Source organism: Hoplias malabaricus, chromosome 13, assembly GCF_029633855.1.
Source record: "Hoplias malabaricus isolate fHopMal1 chromosome 13, fHopMal1.hap1, whole genome shotgun sequence".
In the NCBI taxonomy this organism is placed as follows: Eukaryota; Metazoa; Chordata; class Actinopteri; order Characiformes; family Erythrinidae; genus Hoplias; species Hoplias malabaricus.
In genome coordinates, this window is record NC_089812.1 from 32927025 (window position 1) to 32945740 (window position 18716).

General features: G+C 38.0%; 2 protein-coding genes across 2 annotated transcripts; both read left to right on the forward strand.

Annotated features, from left to right (window-relative positions):
* Positions 1-733: 733 nt before the first annotated feature.
* On the forward strand, positions 734-10662 carry LOC136664973 (immunoglobulin lambda-1 light chain-like). The gene is made up of 4 exons (XM_066642501.1): positions 734-843; positions 935-1249; positions 8947-8985; positions 10186-10662. The coding sequence occupies exons 1-4, from the start codon at positions 804-806 to the stop codon at positions 10506-10508; spliced, it is 717 nt and encodes a 238-aa protein (XP_066498598.1). The 5' UTR covers positions 734-803; the 3' UTR covers positions 10509-10662.
* A 1897-nt stretch (positions 10663-12559) lies between these two features.
* On the forward strand, positions 12560-17716 carry LOC136665174 (immunoglobulin lambda-1 light chain-like). Its single transcript, XM_066642763.1, has 4 exons — positions 12560-12614; positions 12706-13031; positions 16117-16150; positions 17333-17716. The coding sequence occupies exons 1-4, from the start codon at positions 12575-12577 to the stop codon at positions 17653-17655; spliced, it is 723 nt and encodes a 240-aa protein (XP_066498860.1). The 5' UTR covers positions 12560-12574; the 3' UTR covers positions 17656-17716.
* The last annotated feature ends 1000 nt before the right edge of the window (positions 17717-18716 follow it).

An 18716-nucleotide genomic window follows, 5' to 3' on the forward strand; every position in this document is an offset into this window, starting at 1 on the left:
GCTTGCACACCCAGTCCTGACTGAAACAATTCAAAAGCAACAGTGTTGAGGAAAAACTGAACCTCCTTAAGATATTAATTAAAAAGAAACCTTTAAACTAGAGGACCACATACACATTTAAGGCAACAATAACAACAAAAACAATATTAAAGCATTAATGAATGCCATGTGTTTCCATTAAAAACATAAAAAATAAAATCATTTGTATGCAATCATTCAAACCCTATATTTCTTTGAATAGAGTATGAATACGCCACATCAAATGTTGAAACTGAGAAATGATACTCTTTTTTTTTTTAAATAATATCCATTTTTAATTTTGATACTTTTAAAAAAAGATCATGTCAGAGAGTTTTTCAGAAAAGAAAATGGTGTTCACCACCCCGTGAAGCATTTCACATTTGATTTCTTTCATACTTAAGCTGTGCTGATCAACTTCGCTTAACTAGCAGCTAATGTTTAATTCAGATGAATGATCGGGTAGAAGAACATTATTAGGTGAAATATTAATATAGTAATTAATAATGATTCAAACCAACAATCAATTCTCACATCAATTGCTTTTTTATCTTTAGTTAAAAGAGTAATGAATTTGAAATTAAAATGTAATAATTTATGTAAAGAATAAAATATAAATAATATGGTCAAAATGTGTGTGTGTGAGAGATTGTGTGTGTATTTGAGAGCCCCCTCCCTCTCCTCTCCTAACTCTCTTATAGCACACCCCTGCTCTCTCTCCTTTATCTGCTCCTCCAGCTGCTCATCTCTTCACTCAGCACAGAGAGTCATCACACACTGACAAGATGCTGCCAGCACTCTGCACTCTCTTCACTGCTCTCTCATGTAAGATTTCACAACACTGCAGCTCCTCAGCATTTACCTCCATCTAATGTGAGCATCAACTAATGTAACATGGATGCTGCTTTTATTGCAGGTGTCAGTGGTGTGACTGTGGTGACCCAGAAGCCCCCTGTTCTCACAGCCACTAAAGGAGAGAAGACCACTCTGCACTGTAATCTGGGGACTGTTACTGATGCTCAGGTTGTGTGGTATAAACAGGTTGCAGGAGGAGTTCCACAGTATATGTTAAGGAATTATCATGGCTGGACTTCTCCTGAATATGGATCTGGCTTCTCGTCTCCTAAATTCACATCAACACACTCATCTCAGTCTGATTACACTTTGATTATTGATACAGTGGAGGTAGGAGACTCTGCAGTGTATTACTGTAGCACATGGGATGGCTCAGTTAGGGAGAATGTACCACAGTGATTCACACCATGACAAAAACCTCCTCACTGCTCACATTCACTTCTGCTTTCAGATGTCATCAGAAGCACAGTTTCATCAACAGGGACCTACTCAAATGGAGGAGGAAAGTTTAACATTTAAAATATATAAAAATTTACTTGACAAATTATTTCAGCATTAAAAGGCAGGCAGAAATTATGGAAGGAAACGGGAATAAAAAGATAAGAGGAAAGGGCAAAAAAAAAAAACAATTAAGTCTCAAAGTTATAAAAGTGCTACATGAAATTAAATGTCAGAAGTGGAGCAGAATATTAAACTCGCATAAAATCTACAGATGCAGACACTTTCTATCCGCTTGATTATAGTACTGTCATAAAATGTACATTTAAATCCAACTGATGTAATACATGAATATTTATTTGCTATAAAAAATGGTATAAATGTTGGTCTTTAAAGCAAATCCAAACCTAATTACTCAGTGAAAACCACTGTGTATCATCTCTCAGTACGGCTACTTAAGCAGTGTCTTACATCTTGTTCATCCTCGATCAGCATGAAGGGCTACACTCTGGATGCTCCATCAGCTTTAAAATAAGTCCAAAAAGTTCTTACATCATGTGATTTTCTTGAAACAATCAGTCTGCAAAAGTCAGAGGGTCAGCTGTGGCCTAAAAAGACTGTGGGTGGGTGAGTAAAGGAAAATCTTACTTCAACTGAAAACCTTTCACACCTTGGAACTGAATTTAAACACTACAACAAAACTGCACTTCCTCATTTCATTCATCATTGGCAGTGAACACACACATACACTAGTGCATTAGGGCAGTCAATGTACACACCCCCAGAGTGAAGGCAGCCATCCCGGTGCAGAGCAGTTGTGGGTTAGGTGCCTTGCTCAAGGATACATCAGCTGTGGATGTTGAGGGAAGAGACAGTGCTGTTTCTTCACTCTTCCGGCCCCTTTGCGGGAGATCGAACCAGCAACTTTGTCTCTTATTTTTGAATAGTTTTAGTTTTTTTTACATTGTTTCATATTTATATCACAAAATTGAGAGCTAATTGCTTTGATGCAGTCTGTTTTATAAATTATCATTCTTCCCCTGCCCCTTTCTCTCATAGACAGACTGTGGGGTGAATTAATGTTAATGTGAATGTGAGAGGAGAGGGGGTAGGTGGCAGTGAAGGATCAGAGTGAAGTGCACTGACCTGGAGATTTCCACAAGAGAGAACTCAGTAATCAACGTGGATATAGTAAGAGTATAAGGGCTCAGTAATTCTCACGTAATCCTTTAATGCTTAGAAACATGTGCTATTCATATACATCATTGTAAATCATCTTTCTTTATTGTAACTACAGTCACAGATGAATATACACTCACTCTGTTTTAATTTGCAGAGGGGAAACCCAGCCGTCCGCGACGTTCAGGAAACTGACGGAAATCCGGGAGAAATAGTTTCTGGGTTAGACAGTCTTCGTAAAATATCACTAACAGGGCACCACCAATAAATAAACACATACTCTGCCACTATAAATAGAAGCTACAAGTAGTCAGACTGAAGTTTGATTTGACTGTACATCATGATGGTGTTTATGAAGAGAACAAACACCATCCAAACACAATCAAATGTAGAAATCTAGTCATAGAAATAAATGGTTAACGAAGTCTAACTTCAGTTGATTAGTCAGGTTTCATATATAAAGTTAAAGAACCCCCTCCCTCTCTCCTCCCGACTCATAGCACACCCCTGCTCTCTCTCCTTTATCTGCTCCTCCAGCTGCTCATCTCTTCACTCAGCACAGAGAGTCATCACACACTGACAAGATGCTTCCAAAAGAACTCATTTCACACCACTAATAATAATAATATTTCTGGCAAGAATCCTAAATTTACACTGCCCTCCATCAATTAAACCTGATTACATTTATATGTCACTCCAGATAACAATGTATATGTTGTAAATAAGCACAAAGATGATGTTGTGCTCTTGCACTGCCTCATATCTAAAATCCTGGTCACTCCATTGTAGTAATCTGAAGCACTGAGGCAATTCAGTGGATGTTACTTTACACAGTCCATGAAGTGTAGGACACTGTCAGCCTTTAAAATTCACCACTGAATCATTGAATCTGATACATAACACATTATGACACCCACTCAGGACACGTCTGCTTAACAAAATGTTTTATATTCTGTGTAAATGTCCACTTGTTTTAAGAATAATGGACAAATATTGTCAGTCAGTACATGAATTATAGTTTTCAGATTTTCATTTGAATGAAGTACTTTAAATTAATATTTAATAAAATATGCAGAGAGTAAATACAGATGATGAAAATGAAAAACGCTATGGCTACAATTAGAAACAATTATCTGTATCAGTATGTAGATGACAGGCTAATGTTAAAACACTAAAGATTTTAGGAAAGATAAATAATTATTATATATTAAATATGATCTTCCTGACTGCAGGCAAAAAACACTTAATATAAAATTCAAATGTTTCCTCACAGTTTGCTAGCTCTCTTGAATGCAAACAAACGAAGGAGAACTTCAGTTCCCCACAATCGAGGACATTGCTTTTAAAGCAAAATGGTTTATGAAAAATTGCTAATTGCAAATTTCTAACCAATCATGCAACTGTGAATTAAACTACAATTATTTTCTACAAATGAAAGTACAAGACTGTATTAATAACAATGAAGATCAAGCTTTAAATTTGAACACTGACTGTAAAATGCCAGGGTTTAATTTAACTGTGGTCAGATACACAGTGAAATTTGAATGTTTCTGATTGGTCTAACTATTCAAATGTCATCACTTAAGCATTATTAAGACCCTGGTCTATAAAATGTAAACTCTAATTAATATTGCAGCTTTCTTAATTTGAAAAATTATACACTTCCTCAATTTTCATTTTCAATTTAATGCAATTCATATTTCAGCTCTGTTCCACGGCACATTATAGTTAAGTGTGATCCACTGGGTGTGGTATAGTTGAGTGCCCCTTCCTCTCTCCTCCTGACTCTTATAGCACACCCCTGCTCTCTCTCCTTTATCTGCTCCTCCAGCTGCTCATCTCTTCACTCAGCACAGAGAGTCATCACACACTGACAAGATGCTGCCAGCACTCTGCACTCTCTTCACTGCTCTCTCATGTAAGATTTCACAACACTGGAGCTCCTCAGAAGCCCCCTGTTCTCACAGCCACTAAAGGAGAGAAGATCACTTTGCACTGTAATCTGGAGTCTGTTGCTAAACATTCTGCTCGTTGGTATAAACAGGTTGCGGGAGGGGTTCCACAGTTTGTGTTAAGTAATCATCACAGCTTTACCTCTCCTACATATGGATCTGGCTTCTCGTCTCCTAAATTCAACTCAACACACTCAACTGAATCAGATGACACTTTGATTAATTATAAAGTGGAGGTAGGAGACTCTGCAGTGTATTACTGCCAGACACGGGATGACTATGTTAATTTGTTCATATCACAGTAATTTAGGCCATGACAAAAACCTCCTCACTGCTCAAATTCACTTCTGCTTTCAGACAAACACCTGAATGAGTTAGTGTCTGAAACCATTCACTACCCTCCTGAATTCACTATAATAGTGTACTGTATGATGAGTAATATGAAGAATAGTGAATAGATAGCCATTTCGGACACAGGGCTGTAGTTAACAAGCAGAGTCCTGATTGGCCAAGTCTTACTGCAGCCTGATTGGCTCTGTCTGCTCAACACTGGTCAAAAGGCCAATGCTGAGTCAAGTCCACAGCAGAAAGAACCCCCAAATAGCTAAAGAAAATAGCCTGGTCTGATGAATCAGACCAATATTTCAAACAAAGGATGAAAAAGAAAAAAAAAAAAAAAAAAAAAAAGAGTACAGCTGGCACTTTAACTGTACCATTTCTGTGTGTGTGTGTGTGTGTGTGTAAAAAGATGTTATGTTGGTATATACTAGAAAAATATATATCAGAAGAGGCAACATAGAATACTTACAGTACTTTAGTGAATCAAGGTTTCATAGGTGAGAGCTTCAGTTGCTGTTATAAAAATGACACAGTAAACACTCTCGGGTCTCAAGCCACACTCTGTACGACACGTGTAGCCCACTGCGCCATTGAGGAAAACGGCTAAGATTTATCGCCTTTATATTTATAAACGTTTCTAAAAACAATCTTTGTTTATTTTCACTGTTATTTCTTTTGTTTTATTTTAAAATATGCATTTATTTTTAATTCAAGTAATGTTATTCTTTTTGCTGCTGATTATATATGATAACAATATGAGTAATTTTGGTCAAACTGTCATATTTTTGCAAGTTTCCCACTGTGAAACACAGACCAAACCCGTCTGGAAACATTGTAGTTCGATCTACGGCGGTTTAAACCAACATTGTTTAAACTACTGTGGTACTAACAAAGTATGACATTTTTGGGAATCAGTCAGACTTCAGATGTTGTGTAGTTTAATGATGCATTGTATCACGTTAGTTCAATGCTAGGCTCTGTCGTTGTACTTACTTGGTAGATGGCTGTGTTGACCTTGGACCTCAGAAAACACAATGGACCAACACCAGCAGATGACATGGCACCCCAAACCATCACTGACTGTGGAAACGTTACACTGGACCTCAAGCAACATGGATTCTGTGCCTCTCCTCTCTTCCTCCAGACTCTGGGACCTTGATTTCTAAAGGAAATGCAAAATTTACTTTCATCAGAGAACATAACTTTGGACCACTCAGCAACTGTCCAGTCCTTTTTGTCTTCAGCCCAGACGAGACGCTACTGATGCCGTCTCTTGTTCAAAAGTGAAACCCATGTCTTGCATACGTCTGTGTGGTGGTGGTTCCTAAAGCACTGACTCCAGCTGCAGTCCAGTCTTTGTGAATCTCCCCCACATTTTTGAATGGGTTTTGTTTCACAGTCCTCTCCAGGGTGTGGTTATCCCTATTGTTTGTACACTTTTTTTCTACCACATCTTTTCCTTCCCTTCACCTCTCTATTAATGTGCTTGTACAGAACTCTGTGAACAGCCAGCCTCTTTAGCAATGACCTTTTGTGTCTTGCCCTGCTTGTGTAAGTTGTCAATGTTCGTCTTTTGGACAACTGTCGTCAGCAGTATTCCCCATGATTGTGTAACCTACAGAACTAGACTGAGAGACCATTTAAAGACTTTTGCAGGTGTTTTGAGTTAATTATCTGATTAGAGCATGGCACCAGGTGTCTTCAATATTGAACCTTTTCTGAATAATCTATTTTTTTGAGATACTAAATTTGGAGTTTTCATTAGCTGTCAGTTATAATCATCAAATTAAAAGAAATAAACACTTAAAATATATCAGCCTGTGTGTAATGAATGAGTATAATGTACAAGTTTCACTTTTTGGATGGTATTACTGAAATAAATAAACTTTTTTCTGATATTCTAATTTTATGACCAGCACCTGTACATATATACAGTACTGTGCAGAAGTCTTAGGCACCTAAGATAATTATATATATTTAAACTAATGCCTTCTCTGTAAGCGTGGTGCTTGTATAAAGTTATATATAATCACAGTAAATACAAACATAGCAATGTAATAACAATAATAATATTAAAAAATAAGAAATATAAGATTTATTTTCTATAAAATAGTAGGTGTGAGTTTGAAGAATAATGTTTTGTCCAGATTCTCCTTTATTGCATGAATTTGTTAAATCGACAGCACACATTATTTAAAATTATTATTTATTAACCGGTAAAACTAGGTATTGGATGATAATCTTAAATAATACGGACTGCCACGAGGAGAGATTTGGAAAGAGTTAAACCAAGACATTCACACAGAATACCACACTTACTTGCTATTTGGTTTTATTCTAATGTTGGGTGTTTATTTGTTTGTTTTTAGCAAATAAACACTTACTGCTCAGATACATAGCTTTTTAAATCTCACAATCTCTGGTGCCTAACATTTGCACAGTACTGTACTTTATCCATAAAGTGTGTGAGATTGAGAGCCCCCTCCCTCTCTCCTCCTGACTCTTATAGCACACCCCTGCTCTCTCTCCTTTATCTGCTCCTCCAGCTGCTCATCTCTTCACTCAGCACAGAGAGTCATCACACACTGACAAGATGCTGCCAGCACTCTGCACTCTCTTCACTGCTCTCTCATGTAAGATTACACAACACTGGAGCTCCTCAGCATTTACCTCCATCTAATGTGAGCATCAACTAATGTAACATGGATGCTGCTTTTATTGCAGGTGTCAGTGGTGTGACTGTGGTGACCCAGAAGCCCCCTGTTCTCACAGCCACTAAAGGAGAGAAGACCACTCTGCACTGTAATCTGGGGACTATTACTAATTTTGAAGCACGTTGGTATAAACAGGTTCCAGGGGGAGTTCCACAATTTGTGATGAGTAATTATCACGGCTGGAGTTCTCCTAAGTATGGATCTGGCTTCTCCTCTCCTAAATTCAATTCAACACACTCGTCTCAGTCAGATTATACTTTGATCATTGATGAAGTGGAGGTGGGAGACTCTGCAGTGTATTACTGTAATGCAAAGGACACTTCTGTTAGTGAGCACGTATCACAGTGATTCACACCATGACAAAAACCTCTTCACTGCTCACATTCACTTCTGCTTTCAGACAACAGCTAATTTAAAGGAAGTTCTTTTTAGCACATTTAAATTCATTCATTCATTTTCTTTATTGGCTTCATTCTGTTCAGGGTCATGGTAGGTCTGGAGCCTAACTGGGTGAAAAGCAGGAACCCACCCTTGATGGGGAACCAATCAATCACAAGACATCACACTCTCATGCAGTCATTTATACAATTCATTCATTCATTCATTATCTGTAACTGCTTATCCAGTTCAGGGTCGCGGTGGGTCCAGAGCCTACCTGGAATAATTGGGCGCAAGGCAGGAATACACCCTGGAGGGGGCGCCAATCCTTCACAAGGCAACTCAGACACACACACAGACACACATTCACTCACACCTACGGACACTTTTGAGTCGCCAATCCACCTACCAACGTGTGTTTTTGGACTGTGGGAGGAAACCGGAGCACCAGGAGGAAACCCACGCGGACACGGGGAGAACACACCAACTCCTCACAGACAGTCACCCAGAGGAAACCCACGCAGACACAGAAAGAACACACCAACTCCTCACAGACAGTCACCCGGAGCAGGAATCGAGCCCACAACCTCCAGGTCCCTGGAGCTGTGTGACATTAAAATGACAAATTATGTTATTATGTATTTTTTTAAATACTTTAGTTTCATACAACATTCTGTTTCTAAACATGCTACATGTACACAGCTTTTTGTTAGTGGTGTTCACATACAGAAACCAAACACTGATATAAAGTAAAGAGTAAATACATGATATAATAAATAAATCAATAAGGTCCAGAGAGGAGACTTGGTTCAAACTGATTTCTCCATCTGACTGAGCACATTTCTCATCTTCAACAGAAAAGTGAACCGTGGAGTGCAGGTCTCTTGAATAAAAAGTGGGAAGAAATCCCAGGAGAAAAGAGCTGTGGAATTCCCAGAAACTGAAACGGGATGTGGAAGGCTGATCACAGACAGTAGAAGAGAGAGCTGAAGTCTAGAGGAGGTTTCAGTTGCGCTACTTTCACTTCTGAAACTGAGGAGGTTATTGTACGGGTGATGATATGAAATGAAGCACTGTGGTATTCGGACAAGGAACAAAGCTGTTCGTCAACGGTAAGAAACTCTTCTCTTTATCTACACTTCACTTCTTTAATGTTTCAGACTCAGTTTTAATACAAACTGCTGCAGCGTCAGAAACAATGTACTATACATCACTGTGACTAATGGAACACAGAGTGTAAAACATTTAACGTTACAACAGTGGTTTTAATTCTAGTTGTATTCCTTAAAGTTACATTACATTCTCTTCTCCAGAAGGAGAGGTGAATATTTGTAAACTTTTATTACAGAACTGTGTAAAAAAAATAATAATAAAATAAACTTTGAAAAGAAATTGTGCAGATGAAATGAACCCAGCTTAATAATCTACAGTTAATAGAGAATATGGTACAATTATGGTCCTTAAATAACGTACTGAATATGTGACCGTTTTTCTGAGAGCACTGAGAACACAGAATAAGGATTTTATTTGTCTTGTTGTTTATTGTTTGATAAAAATGATTGATAGAGATTTAAACTTGGAGGCAGACATGAAATAAAGGATGATAAACAGTCTATAATTTCAGAATCTAAACCTGTTTTGCTCTGTTGTGTGTTTGGTTGCTGATAAATATGTAAACACTTTTGTTATTTCAAAACTATGCTTTAAATCAGCTGTTGCTGGAGTTACATTGTTCTCTATAACACCTGCTGCAAATGTTTGGGTGCTACGTTCTGTTGATTTTCTAACTGAAAATAAGTTCCAGTTCTCTACAGAGAACACACATCTCAGATTTTAAAGTCACTAATTATCTGCTGGATTTAACACTTATTACAAGGAAAAGGACATAAATGAGGTCTGAGTAAGATTTGTGCAGTAACTTATTGTTTACAAAATACATTTAAAATAATTGAATGTTGTGCCTTTCATACTGAAGACTGGGCCATAATTGAGTGTGTGTCTTATAAAATATTCCTGCTTAATTTTACTTAGAGAATGAAAAATAACATCAACTGAGCATTTTAAACTTCTGAGAAAAACTGTTACAAAATTAAGCAAAACATGTTTAAAGTCAGAAAACAAAAATGCTTTTTCATGGTGTCTCTCTGTAATCCTCCTCACTGTAACACCATTTATAGTTTTATTAAATGTATAGGTGTTTACTATCAGGACATCGTTATACTTTCAATAACAGCCAACAGTCAATCAAACAGTCTTTAATTCTCATTGTTTGTAGTGTATTAAATCATGTCTTTATCTGTTTCTCTGATCAGACGCTTCTGCCCCGGCTCCTGTTCTGACCCTCTTCCCTCCGTCCAGTGAAGAGCTGAAGTCTAACAAAGCCACTCTAGTGTGTGTGGTCAGTGATATGCCCACTGGGTTTGCTGATGTGAGCTGGCTGGTGGACAGTAAAGCGGTCAGCAGTGGAGTGACCACTGGCTCTGCAGAGCAGCAAACCAATAAGAAATTCAGACTGAGCAGCTTTTTGACCATTGAGAGGTCAGAGTGGGAGAAAGATAAAGACGTAACGTGTCAAGTGTCTTCTGCCTCAAAAACCGCCAGTAAAAAGTTGAAGAAGTCTGAATGTATCGTCTGAACCTGATCACATCTGATGCATCTTCATTCTTTTATTCTTCACAGTAACAGAGCTTCATAGAAACAGTAGTTTAACGTGTAGTGACAGAACGCTGACGTCATTAACAAACACTGGATCATCTCCTGCTGACGTAGTCATTTATCTTTTCTGTTTTATAACATGTTTGTTTGCTGAAGTTTAATAAAATGCATTACTAAAGAAACTGTTGTTCATTTTTCATGGTGATGGAGAGTCCAGTATAATGTTCTAGATATTAATCAGAGACCTCAGCAGCTCAATGAAACACATGTAGAGAATAAGAGTGAGAATGACTAAAGGAGTGAAACATGTTTCTACAGGATTATAAAATGATAAGATAATAAACTGACTGTAGAGTGAAGAGAGATATGGACATTCAGCTACACTGAGATGTTGTGAAACCTGTGGTCACTGATAATGTCACTGGAAATGAAAATAATGATCTAAAGCAGATCAGAGTCAGTGGTCACTGTCCAGACAAGTGCAGTACAGAGAGTGAATTCAAATGTCAGGCTCCAGTGAGAGATTCAGATCCTGAGGCATAAACTACCCTCAAAAAGAGCCTGAAAGTTTTCAGAACGTTATACTGGGTATTTACCGCCACTCTCACAACAGAAACACAAATTAAAAGAGAAAAACGTGTAGGTGTCTTATGACGGGTGGAATAAAGCGAATGTAGAAAAGGGGATGTGCAGTGAACCCGTTGCGACCCGTAGACGGGGACCCGTGGAACATTAGTGAAGATTGCCATCTGTCCGCAGAAGAGTGAACTTCAGTCTACTGCAGTCCAAAGAAGAACACATCTGCATTTTACATGTGGGCATCAGAACTAGGCGTAGGAGCTATTAAAGAAAATGGCCTTGTCTGACGAATTCGATTTCCGCAGAAAAAAAAAACAGCCTAACCAGCTCAAGCTGTTTGACCAGTTTAGCTCTTGACCAGCATATGGGTTTGTTTTTGTTTAAGTTTGATGGTTTAGCCTGTCTACAAACATTATCAACCTGAACAACCAGTAAGACCAAGCTGGTTAGCCAACATGACCAGCACCTGGTTGACCAGCATCACCAAAGTGATCGACCAACACCATCAGCAAGACTGAGCATGACTAAAAAAAGCTCAGGAGCTGGTTAGACAGCTAATTTACCAGCATAGGGTATGTTTTAACCTGATGAGCAGTTTTTCAACCACCTTGACCATCAAAGCTTAGACCATACAACACCTTGAGTCATATAACGTTTGAGTCAGTACTATGTAAATAAACTCAAAAGTGTTTAAGACATAATCTATTTATATAATTCTAGTTTGTGTGAGTCCTTCCTCTGCCCTCCTCATTCTTACAGCGTCTTTTCTGTCCGTTAAACACAGAAACTGATACATAAGACACTGACACACACTGAGGATACACCTGCTCAACACCACATTGATATTTTAGCTCTATGCAAATGAACAAGCTTCCGTTTCTTATTTTAAGAATGCAATTAATGATATGCTTTTCCCCCCTAAAGTATATGAATCTTTCCAAACTTTATGGTAACAAATATATTTATTAATAAAGATTAATCTGAAATGAACATAAATGCAATAATCAAAAATAAACATTTGATTTAACAAACAACTGAAATGCATAAAGATGCCTACAATAGAGTCATTTTAGTTAATAATACTGAGGTAGTGTCCAAGAATGATGTGGATTTTTAGTGAAAGCTGGATTCTGCTTTTTTGGCAGCAACATCTGATCCTGAAAAATTACAGATGAAGAGCATTTATATAGAAAATGATCAAAAAACTCCTGTTTCATTCTTAACTACCTTTTAATTTAACACTGCTTCATTTTCTCTGTGTGGATCATGTTAGTGGTGTTTATATATTTATTTACTCATAAAAACATTTTTTATTATTTTAAAATTAGTGTGTTGTGTATGATCCATTTGGTGTGTGGTTGATAGACTCCACCACGCCCACCACAACTCTCTTATAACACTACCCTGCTCTCTCTGCTCCAACTGCTCATCTCTTCACTCAGCACAGAGTCATCACACACTGACAAGATGCTGCCAGCACTCTGCACTCTCTTCACTGCTCTCTCATGTAAGATTTCACAACACTGGAGCTCCTCAGCATTTACCTCCATCTAATGTGAGCATCAACTAATGTAACATGGATGCTGCTTTTATTGCAGATGTCAGTGGTGTGACTGTGGTGACCCAGAAGCCCCTTGTTCTCACAGCCACTAAAGGAGAGAAGATCACTTTGCACTGTAATTTGGGGTCTGTTACTAATTTTCAAGCTATCTGGTATAAACAGGTTCCAGGAGGAGTTCCACAGTATGTATTAAGTAATTATCACGGCTGGAGTTCTCCTAAGTATGGATCTGGCTTCTCGTCTCCTAAATTCACATCAACACACTCGTCTCAGTCTGATTACACTTTGATTATTGATACAGTGGAGGTAGGAGACTCTGCAGTGTATTACTGTCACACATGGCACGGCTCTGTTAATAAGTACATATCACAATGATTCACACCATGACAAAAAACCTCCTCACTGGTCACATTCACTTCTGCTTTCACACAGCTGTAAAATTACAGTATCATCAACAGGACCCTGCTCTACCGAAGGGGAGGAGGAAAGTTTAACATTTAAAAGATACCAAAATTTACTGGAACAATTATTTCAGTTTTAAAGTCTCTGGCACTAAAAGCAATGCTACTGTGTCCTGTCTCCCAGGTGCTCGTGTCTTGGGTGTTGCCAGGCGACTTCCCGGCAGCATGAGGACTTCTGCACCGTCGTTCTCCATTTCTGATTAGATGGCTTGACCGCCAAGTGGGAAGGACATACAGGCCGGAGACCAGTAAATAGGCCCTCTGAGCGGCAACAGACCAGTACACCACAGCCAGTCATTTTATTTTATATTCATTGAATTGGCAACACTGTAAAAGTTTTTATTTGTAGTTTTTGGCCTTGTATTTACAAACCAGATTCCAAAAAAGTTGGGACAATACCCAGTAAACAAGGAACGTCCCTGGACGTTCAAAAAAGGTCTAAAAGTAGTCGGTCCGTCAAGGACATATTTTAAATGTCAGCGGATGTCCAAAATTAATTGAAAACAAGTCAGTTATTTCAGAACAAATTGACAACATCAATGGACGTCAGAAATGCGTTGAAAACAAGTCCATCATTTCGGGACCAATTGATAACGTCAATGGACATCCGAAATGCATTAAAACCAAGTCAGTTATTTCGAGACCAATTGATAACTTCAATGGATGTCCAAAATGTGTTGAAAACAAGTCTGTTATTTCGGGACCAATTGATAACTTCAATGGATGTCCAAAATGTGTTGAAAACAAGTCCGTTATTTCGGGACCAATTGACAAGGTCATTGGACGTGCAAAATGCGTTGAAAACAGGTCAGTTATTTCGTGACCAATTGATAACGTCAATGGACGTCTGAAATGCATTGAAAACAAGTCCGTTATTTCGGGACCAATTGATAACGTCAATGGACGTCGAAATTGCGTTGAAAACAGGTCAGTTATTTCAGGATCAATTAATAACGTCAATGGATGTCTGAAATGTGTTGAAAACAAGTCAGTTATTTCGGGACCAATGATTGGACATCCAATGCATTGAAAACAAGTCAGTTATTCCAGGACCAATTGATAACGTCAGTGTACGTCCGAAATGCGTTTAAAAGAAGTCAGTTATATTGGGACAAACTGATAACATCAGTGGACGTCCAAAATGCGTTTTAAACAAGTCAGTTAATTCGGGACCAGTTAACGTCAGTGGATGTCCAAAATGTGTCTGTTATTTTGGGACAAATTAATAATGTCAGTGGACGTCCGGAATGCGTTTCCAATCAGTTAAGAGAGAGAGAGTGTGTTAGAGAGAGAGAGAGAGCCCCTCCCCTTCAGATAACGGTTACTCTGAGTTTGAATACGGCGCCAAAATAAGTTTCAGTGGATGATTTTTCAACGGTTTGTGGAAGCAGGCATTACTAAAACAGCGGAAGAGGCTCGTATATTCAGAGGTAAGTGATATTTAATCTTAATTAAAATTTAGTTTAACTCATTCTGGTAAAGTTTAAGTATTTAAAGAGCTCTAGCAAACCAACAGCTATGCTAGGTTAGCATCTCAGTGAAGACAAGTGAAGGAGTAGAGGAGGATAATAGTTAACCCATTCTGTATAAAAAAAAATTCAAAGAAATATTACATTATTAACAGTAATGTTTTTGACATTTATTTCAGCAGGTCTGGGTTGCAGTTACATGCAAGTCACCTTACTAACAATGCGAAGGTTAACCAAATATCAAAAGAAGTGCTGGGCTGGAAAGTAAAATCATACAATACCATTTGCGCAGGCCACATTTGTGCTTTTCCAAATATGTGAAAATCATTACATGAACGGTACTTTTATCTGAAGTTGTGCATAAAATTTCAACGTATTGTACTCTGTTATTACTTTAGTGATTCACACCATGACAAAAACCTCTTCACTGCTCACATTCACTTCTGCTTTCAGACAACAGCTAATATAAAGGAAGTTCTTTTTAGCACATTTAAATGAATTCATTCATTCATTTTCTTTATTGGCTTCATTCTGTTCAGGGTCATGGTAGGTCTGGAGCCTAACTGGGTGAAAAGCAGGAACCCACCCTTGAAGGGGGAAACAATCAATCACAAGACATCACACTCTCATGCAGTCATTTATACAATTCATTCATTCATTCATTCATTCATTCATTCATTATCTGTAACTCTTATCCAGTTCAGGGTCGCGATGGGTCCAGATCCTACCTGGAATCATTGGGCGCAAGGCAGGAATACACCCTGGAGGAGGCGGCAGTCCTTCACAGGGCAACACACACACACACACACATTCACACATTCACACCTACGGATACTTTTGAGTAGCCAATCCACCTACCAACGTGTGTTTTTGGACTGTGGGAGGAAACTGGAGCCCCCGGAGGAAACCCACACGGACACAAGGAGAATACACCAACTCATCACAGACAGTCACCCGGAGCACAACCTCCAGGTCCCTAAAGCTGTGTGACACTACCTGCTGCACCACCGTGCCGCCCTATATATACCATTATTTCCCCTATTTATTAAAATGACAAATTATGGTATTATGTTTTTTTTTAAATACTTTACTTTCATACAACATTCTGTTTCTAAACATGCTACATGTACACAGCTTTTTGTTAGTGGTGTTCACATACAGAAACCAAACACTGATATAAAGTAAAGAGTAAATACATTATATAATAAATAAATCAATAAGGTCCAGAGAGGAGACTTGCTTCAAACTGATTTCTCCATCTGACTGAGCACATTTCTCATCTTTAACAGAAAAGTGAACCGTGGAGTGCAGGTCTCTTGAGCAAAAAATGGGAATAAATCCAAGGAGAAAAGAGCTGTGGAATTCCCAGAAACTGAAACGGGATGTGGAAGGACTCAGTGCTGATCACAGACAGTAGAAGAGAGAGCTGAAGTCTAGAGGAGGTTTCAGTTGCGCTACTTTCACTTCTGAAACTGAGGAGGTTATTGTACGGGTGATGATATGAAATGAAGCACTGTGGTATTCGGACAAGGAACAAAGCTGTTCGTCACCGGTAAGAAACTCTTCTCTTTATCTACACTTCACTCATTTAATGTTTCAGACTCAGCTTTAACAATCAAACTGCTGCAGCGTCAGAAACAATGTACTATACATCACTGTGACTAATGGAACACAGAGTGTAAAACATTTAACGTTACAACAGTGGTTTTAATTCTAGTTGTGTTCCTTAAAGTTACATTACATTCTCTTCTCCAGAAGGAGAGGTGAATATTTGTAAACTTTTATTACAGAATTGTGTAAAAAAAATAATAAAAAAATAAACTTTGAAAAGAAATTGTGCAGATGAAATGAACACAGCTTAAATATACAGTTAATAGAGAATATGGTACAATTATGGTCCTTAAATAACGTACTGAATATGTGACCGTTTTTCTGAGAGCACTTTATAACACAGAATAAGGATTTTATTTGTCTTGTTGTTTATTGTTTGATAAAAATGATTGATAGAGATTTAAACTTGGAGGCAGACATGAAATAAAGGATGATAAACAGTCTATAATCTGCTCTGTTGTGTGTTTGGTTGCTGATAAATATGTAAAGAGTTTTGTTATTTCAAAACTATGCTTTAAATCAGCTGTTGCTGAAGTTACATTTTTCTCTATAACACCTGCTGCAAATGTTTGGGTGCTACGTTCTGTTGATTTTCTAACTGAAAATAAGTTCCAGTTCTCTACAGAGAACACACATCTCAGATTTTAAAGTCACTAATTATCTGCTGGATTTAACACTTATTACAAGGAAAAGGACATTAATGAGGTCTGAGTGAAATTTGGGCTGTAACTTATTGTTTACAAAATACATTTAAAATAATTTAATGTTGTGCCTTTCATACTGAAGACTGGGCCATAATTGAGTGTGTGTCTTATAAAATATTCCTGCTTATTTTTACTTAGAGAATGAAAAATAACATCAACTGAGCATTTTAAACTTCTGAGAAAAACTGTTACAAAATTAAGCAAAACATGTTTAAAATCAGAAAACAAAAATGCTTTTTCATGGCGTCTCTCTGTAATCCTCCTCACTGTAACACCATTTATAGTTTTATTAAATGTATAGGTGTTTACTATCAGGACATCGTTGTACTTTCAATAACAGCCAACAGTCAATCAAACAGTCTTTATTTCTCATTGTTTGTAGTGTATTAAATCATGTCTTTATCTGTTTCTCTGATCAGACGCTTCTGCCCCGGCTCCTGTTCTGACCCTCTTCCCTCCGTCCAGTGAAGAGCTGAAGTCTAACAAAGCCACTCTAGTGTGTGTGGTCAGTGATATGCCCACTGGGTTTGCTGATGTGAGCTGGCTGGTGGACAGTAAAGCGGTCAGCAGTGGAGTGACCACTGGCTCTGCAGAGCAGCAAACCAATAAGAAATTCAGACTGAGCAGCTTTTTGACCATTGAGAGGTCAGAGTGGGAGAAAGATAAAGATGTAACGTGTCAAGTGTCTTCTGCCTCAAAAACCGCCAGTAAAAAGTTGAAGAAGTCTGAATGTATCGTCTGAACCAGATCACATCTGATACATCTTCATTCTTTTATTCTTCACAGTAACAGAGCTTCATAGAAACAGTAGTTTAACGTGTAGTGACAGAACGCTGACGTCATTAACAAACACTGGATCATCTCCTGCTGACGTAGTCATTTATCTTTTCTGTTTTATAACATGTTTGTTTGCTGAAGTTTAATAAAATGCATTACTAAAGAAACTGTTGTTCATTTTTCATGGTGATGGAGAGTCCAGTATAATGTTCTAGATATTAATCAGAGACCTCAGCAGCTCAATGAAACACATGTAGAGAATAAGAGTGAGAATGACTAAAGGAGTGAAACATGTTTCTACAGGATTATAAAATGATAAGATAATAAACTGACTGTAGAGTGAAGAGAGATATGGACATTCAGCTACACTGAGATGTTGTGAAACCTGTGGTCACTGATAATGTCACTGGAAATGAAAAATAATGATCTAAAGCAGATCAGAGTCAGTGGTCACTGTCCAGACAAGTGCAGTACAGAGAGTGAATTCAAATGTCAGGCTCCAGTGAGAGATTCAGATCCTGAGGCGTAAACTGCACTTAACAAGAGCTAATAGACTAAGTTTAGATTAATATATTGAAATTACTTTCACTGTCACTCACACAACAGATACACACAGTAACTCATGAAAAATGAAGGTGAACAGAGAGATGTGGAGATGTTTCTGTGGAAATGGTTCATATAGATATTTTCAGATGGGGGAAGATGGGCAAATGACTTCTACACAGTGATAAACAGATGAAACTCCAGTGAGTTTATTGTGATATTGTGATGTTGTAGCATCAGTGTTATTGACACTGAAGATGGATGTGTTAGATGTCAAACATATCCAAGTTAATTATTACTGTTTTGACAATAGGTTGATTGCTTGATAAATGGGTGAGAGCATCTCCAACACAGCACAGCACACGTGACATTCGTGATATAGTGGTTAGTACCTAACAAAAGTGGTTCAAAATAGGACAACCAGCATTATCAGTGACAGGGTAATGAACACACAAGTCTAAAAGTTTAGAAGGGACAGGGTAT

Bases quoted from the DNA above. Each gene is read 5' to 3' on its own strand.
- LOC136664973 (XM_066642501.1), top strand. From the start codon at position 804: ATGCTGCCAGCACTCTGCACTCTCTTCACTGCTCTCTCAT. The intron at 844-934 runs GTAAGATTTCAC...CTTTTATTGCAG, and splicing joins TCTCTTCACTGCTCTCTCAT to GTGTCAGTGGTGTGACTGTG. The intron at 1,250-8,946 runs TTAGGGAGAATG...TGAAATGAAGCA, and splicing joins TAGCACATGGGATGGCTCAG to CTGTGGTATTCGGACAAGGA.
- LOC136665174 (XM_066642763.1), top strand. From the start codon at position 12,575: ATGCTGCCAGCACTCTGCACTCTCTTCACTGCTCTCTCAT. The intron at 13,032-16,116 runs ATATCACAATGA...TGAAGCACTGTG, and splicing joins ACGGCTCTGTTAATAAGTAC to GTATTCGGACAAGGAACAAA. The intron at 16,151-17,332 runs GTAAGAAACTCT...TTCTCTGATCAG, and splicing joins AACAAAGCTGTTCGTCACCG to ACGCTTCTGCCCCGGCTCCT.